Source organism: Podarcis filfolensis, assembly GCF_964270895.1.
Source record: "Podarcis filfolensis genome assembly, chromosome: Z".
Lineage (NCBI taxonomy): Eukaryota > Metazoa > Chordata > Lepidosauria > Squamata > Lacertidae > Podarcis > Podarcis filfolensis.
Window position 1 is genome coordinate 49,390,286 of NC_139617.1, and position 6,000 is coordinate 49,396,285.

Consider the following 6,000-nt stretch of genomic DNA (forward strand, 5'->3'; position numbering starts at 1 on the left):
CTGACAGCTCTTTCTTGATTCTGTGGCTGGTGCTGTGTGGCTGCTCTTAGTTGGCGAAGCGATTTGTCAAGCTAATTCTGCTAATGGCGTCACATCCAGTTATGTCCAAACTGCCTCCCTAGAGAAGCCAGACTGGCTCCCTCCTTGCCGTCCTTCCACCGGCGACTGAAGACTGCTTTATTCTGACAGGCCTTTCAGAACCGACTGCCTTTTAAGGAAATGGCTTTTAATAGTGCTGTGCTGTTTTTATTATCTGTATTTCAATAAATTTGTTTATATTGTTTTAATTCTGTTAGAGTTTAAACACTTTTTGATAGTTATCGTTTATATGTATTTAGCTTTTTGTATTTTGTCTGTGTTGTTTTTAATTTGCATAAGCAGCCGTGAGCCCTGGTCTGGGGAAAAGGTGGGATATTTGTAATAAAAATGAATGCAACCCTTGAGCAGCCAAAATCCAACTTTTCCCTGACCTGCCAGGAAGCTTCCAGGATGCTGAAGTATCTGGGTTTTGGGAGAGTGAGGAAGCGAGTAAGTTTACAAAGCTGAAACTTACATGGAATCAGTGGAAGGGCACCACCAGGATCGGAGCCTCTGGATTAGTTTGACCCAACACCACTTAGGGCTGGTTCACAAGTTCATCACTTGAGATTTTGGTCAACAAGAACTGGGCCTCCATAAGGGCATAATATCAGCAACAATAATGATTCTAGTATTTATACCCTGCCCATTTGGCTTGGTGGCTCCCGCTGCTCTAGGCGGCTTCCAACACAAATAAAAGCACAATAAAACATCAAACATTAAAAACTTCCCTATACAGAAGTTTATTTCCTTGACACTGGCATGGGAGGGCATTCCACAGGGAGGGCAGCACTGCAGAGAAGACCTTCTGCCTGTTTCCCTGTAACTTCACTTCTCACAATGTGGGAACTGCGAAGCTGGACCTCAGTGTCCGGGCAGAACGATGGGGGTGGAGATGCTCCTTCAGGTATACTGGACCAAGGCTGTTTAGGGCTTTCAAAGTCAGCATCAACACTTTGAATTGTGCTCAGAAATGTACTGGGAGCCAATGTAGGTCTTTCAGGACTGGTGTTATGTGGTCTCGGCGGCTGCTCCCAGTCACCAGTCTAGCTGCCTCATTCTGGATTAGCTGTAGTTTCCTGGTCACCTTCAAAGGTAGCCCCATGTAGGGTAATGCTGAGCTAAGTAATATTTATTCCGTGTCTCGTCTTTAGTGCAGTGCTTTGTGCTACATGGAAGACTGTATATGAAAGATTTCATTCCCTCATATGAAGTGGTCTGTGCTCTGAGATCTTCAGGGAGGCCTTCTCTCACTCCTGCCACCGTCGCAGGCATGCTTTGGGGGTGACATGGTATAGGACCTTCTCGGTGGCTGCCCCCGACCTTGGAAATCCTTCCCTAGAGAAGCCAGATTGGCTCCCTCCTTGCTGTCCTTCTGCCAGGAAGTGAAGACTGTTTCATTTCAACAGGCTTTTGGGAACTGACTGCTTTAATGAAAGGGCTGGTGCTGTGTTGTTTTTATTGTAATTATTTCTATGGTTTTAATAGGTTTTATATATGTGTGTAGTTCTAACCATGTTTACTTTTTTTTAACAATTTCATTAAAGAGTTTCATTTTTATCTGTAAGCTATCTTAAGTCCCATCAGGGAAAGAGGCGCGGTAACCACAGTGACTGCAACAACATGGACTGCTAGAAGGAGCCCATTGGGGGGCTAAGAAGGGGGAATCTAAGTATTCTTCCCAATCAAACAACTGTAATTTTTCAGAAATGAAATGTGTGTTGGATATGTTCCTGCCATAAACACATCTTTATCAGCCTGACGTGTGTGTGTGGGGGGGATGTTTTACCCCCATAAAGCTCTGCATGATTTCCCCTACAAGTCGTTAATCAGGGTGACTAGCACATCTCTCTTTGTTTCTCTTCCTTCCACAAAGCGGGCCACATCCAGGCCAGGAACCCAGAAACCCACACCTTCTGCCTCCCCTATTGTTTCGTTTCTTGCTTTAAGGCTGACTCGGAAGAGACAGAGTTGTGAATGGACAGAACACCCCCAGGACCGTGTACCTTGGGCAGCCAAATGTGAAAGTGTTGCATATCTTTCCCCAGCTTCCTTTTCCTTCCCTCTGATAAATAAGCAACTTACTCATTTTAAAACATGACTTCTTTGAAGCCTGCATGTACCATAAGTCTTTTAAAAAAAAATAGTAGAAAGAACACATGACCTCCATATTTCAGGGACTGCCTCTCTCCATATGAACCTCCCTGAACCCTGTGATGGTCGCCTGAGGCCCTTCTTCACGTGCCTCCTCCATGAGAGGTCTAGAGGGTGGCAACACAAGAACGATCCTTTTCTGTGGTGGCTCCCTGTTTATGGGATGCTCTTCCCAAGGAGGACCGCCTGGCTGCGTTATTATACTCCCTTAGGCACCAGGGGCAAAGGTTTTTCTCCAGCCAGGCCTTTGGCTGACCAACATCCTATATCCTTTGAAATGGGTTTGTGGGAGGGAGGGGTTATGGGTTTGTTCTGTTCTTGTTCTCCTTTTTATGTATTTTCTGTTTTCATCTTGTGTTTTTATGCTGTGAACCCCCCGGAGATCTTTGGGTGAAGGGTGGTACATCCACATTTCATTTTTTTAAAAGGCCTGAAGCATGAGGGCTTAAGAGACCTTTGAGCCTGTCTTGTGCTCTCTGCTTGAATATGTGATTGTTGTCAGCGAAGGCAAGAGATTATTTACTACGCAGAGCATTTGTTCTGGGCCCTTCAGCCAAAAAGGCTCCCAGAGTGGCTTACATGAAATCAAAACAAGACACTCCCTATCCGCAGGCTTACATTCGAATAAACAAACAAACAAAAATACAACACACAAGGGGGAAGGGGGAAGAGGAAAGCCAAAACTGTTCTTGTGTTGATCAGCTGGCAGGAGGTACCTGGTGGACCTTGGCCTCCATCAAAGCGGGTGGAACGAGTCTCCTGCTTCGTATCTCTCCCACTGAGGCAGCCTGACAGGGTGGCCGCCTCCAGGGGAGAGTTGTGGGGAGATGAGGCCTGGTGGAGCTGAGCTGTCACAGCAAAACCGATGGAGGTTGTTTGTACTGTGGAACTTGCTCCCACAGGAAGTGGTCATGGCCTCTAGCCTGGATGGCTTTAGAAAAGCATTAGGGAAATTCATGGAGGAGAGGGCTGTCCATGATGACTTCACTCTGCCTTCTCAACTGGAGCCAGCAATGACTTCCCCACAATGGGCATCTGATGGGCCACGGGGGGAACAGAATGCTGGACTAGATGGGCCGTCGGCCTGATCCGGCAGGCTCTTCTTAGGTACTTACGTTTCCTGGGAAACATGGCTTTGGATTTAAACACAATAATGAAAACCAATCAATCAGTAACGTGTTTTCTCCTGTGCATCAATGCGCTTAGACAAGGACACAAGCAGTTTTGGTCAGCCACGTGAAACTGTGAGTACTTTTGTTCTTGAGTCACAATGTGCAGTTTTCCCCACAGGGAGGCCAAGATATTTTCTCCTTCCAACTCGTACAATCTTACTATTTTTATTATAATTATCGTTAATTTATTATTGTACATACAGTTGCAAGGTGTTTGAGTGTCTCTGTCTTAAGTTCTGCTGAAGAGTAGACTGATGGAAGTGAATGGACCTAAGTTAGTCATGCCCATTTAATTCAGTGGGTCTACTCTGGGTGAAATGTAGTTGGATACAACGTATCATTTTTCTGAGCTATTTATTTTTTATTAAAAATTCATCCTGCCTTCCTGGCATCCGTGCAAAATTCAGGATGGCTTGTGGCACTTCAAAACAATTAAAAGGTATTAAAAATTAGGGTCCTGCCCCCCCCAAATTAAAAATACATACCATGCGGAACATTAGGGATGCATTTAAAAACTGACAGTGGAAAAGATTAGAGGTAGAAATGACCACCAGAGGTAAGAATTAGCAGGCAAAAGTCTGCCCGTATAAAAATGTATTTTCCAGCCAGCAAAAGAGAACCATGGAAGGGGCAAGTTCTTCCACAATACTGATGCTTAACAAGAGCACATGGTAGTGAAATATTACAAATTGCATGGAATAACAACTATGAATATATATTTCAATATTTTATTTCGTCTTGTTTTGAAAATGCTTCAGTTGTTGTTCAAAATATCCATTCTGCATTGCAAATGTATATTTTTCATGCTAACCAATTGGGGCTTTGAAATGAAACCACCCACTGATAGTCCCCCCCACCCTCTCTCTCTCCCCCTTCACCCCCACCCTCCTGTTGACTGGTTGTAGGTCTGGTTCCAAAATGCACGTGCTAAATTCAGACGGAACCTCTTACGCCAAGAGAACACAGGGGTGGACAAGACGTCTGACTCGACCCTCCAGGCCGGAACGCCCTCGGGCCCTGCCTCCGAAATCTCCAACACCTCCATGAGCCCGTCCAGCACCCCCACTACCTTAACGGACTTGACAAACCCCAGTATGCCATCAGTCACCTCGGTCTTGACCTCGGTGCCCGGGGGCTTGGAGGTCCACGAATCTCGGAGCCCTTCACAGACAACGCTCACAAATCTTTTCTGATGACTCTCTCCCTTCCTTCATCCCCCCCTTCTTCTTTTTTTCCTTTGAAAAAGAAATTACTCTTAGTTGAGTTCCAAGCGTATTTTTACTAGAGACTTTCTCACAGCTGGGCTAGCCACAGCGTAGGGTATTTCTGAGGAGAAGGAGAACAGCAGCACGGTTCGGTCTGGTGTGACGGTCACAGGGCGGACGGAGGATTCACTTGGAAGAGCAACTTGCCACACAACATTTGTGTCAATGTACAGTTTTGTGGACTGGGCGAGGGAAACAGCAATTAATTTAAGTTGGCTAAAGCTTCTGTAATTTTCAAAGACTGCCATGTGCCTTATATACTGTTCTCCCATCCTTTGGATCACACCCATGCCCCCCACCCACGCCCATCTCCTTTTTTCCTCTCTGTGTATTTATGACCAGGGCAAAGAACAAACAAACACAAAGAAGAAGAAGAAAAAATAAATGAAAAAAAATGTTAATAAGAGTTTTGTTACTTTGAATTAGTCCTAAGCCCTTCATTGATTGTTCTGATGTTTTAGAATTTTAAAAGTGAAAAGTCTGTTCAGCTATCAGAATTTGTAAAAATCTAACCAGTAATAAAACCACTTAAAGGAAACTGGTTCATGTTGGTTACTGTTGTGAATACCAGGAGCCCCAGCCTGAGATGCCTGGCCCATTAAGAGAGCCTTCCATAACACGGTGTCCTCCAGATGTTTTGGATTTCAACTCTCATCAGCCTGGCAGTTGTAGTTCAAAACACCTGGAGGGCATCAGGCTGGCGAAGGCTACATGTGTGCGAGTGTGTGTGTGTGTATATGTGTGTGCGCAAATGCCTGTAGGTTGGCAGGGAGGGAGGAGTGGAGGAAGGATGGATCCCTTTCAAGACCTCCCATTGGCAAGACCAACATGGTGGCTAAATGGAGGAGTATATAACGGCCTTGATGATGGTCCATCAAATGGCCTCTGACTTTCAAAATACAGCCAAGATGGCTGTGTACTACCTCCACAGCCAGAGGCAGTGATGCTTCTGAACACTAGTTGCTGGAAACCACAGAAGAGGAGAGGGCTCTTGTGGTCAGATCCTGCCTCATGGTTGCCCATTAGGGCATCTGGTTGGACACTGTGAGAACAGGATGCTGGACTGGATGGGACATGGGCCTGAACAAGCAGGGCTCTTATTCTGTTCAGACACACGACCTTTTCACATACACACCCCGATAAAGATGGCAGGGGCATGAGCCAAGTTCAGTAAATAGGTCAGTTCTCCCCAATGGGAAAGGCTTTTGGATGAGCAATTTTTTTTTTTGCCTGCCATGCAGAGAAAGTTGCAAGGCTGACCATGCCTATGGGTGCCCTCCAGATGTTGATGGACTCCAACTCCCATGGCCAAGGGGGTCAGGAGTGATGGT

The 6,000-nt window shown here is 45.7% G+C and overlaps 1 protein-coding gene across 2 annotated transcripts in view; it reads left to right on the forward strand.

The window, feature by feature from the left end:
• Positions 1–5,207, forward strand: part of LHX2 (LIM homeobox 2) — a 54,706-nt gene extending 49,499 nt beyond the window's left edge. For both annotated transcript variants that reach the window (XM_083597376.1, XM_083597375.1), the window contains exon 5: positions 4,310–5,207. In XM_083597376.1, coding sequence (XP_083453502.1) covers positions 4,310–4,597 — 288 coding nt within the window. In that variant the 3' untranslated portion in view covers positions 4,598–5,207. The remainder of the gene's footprint in view (positions 1–4,309) is intronic.
• Positions 5,208–6,000: the final 793 nt, after the last annotated feature.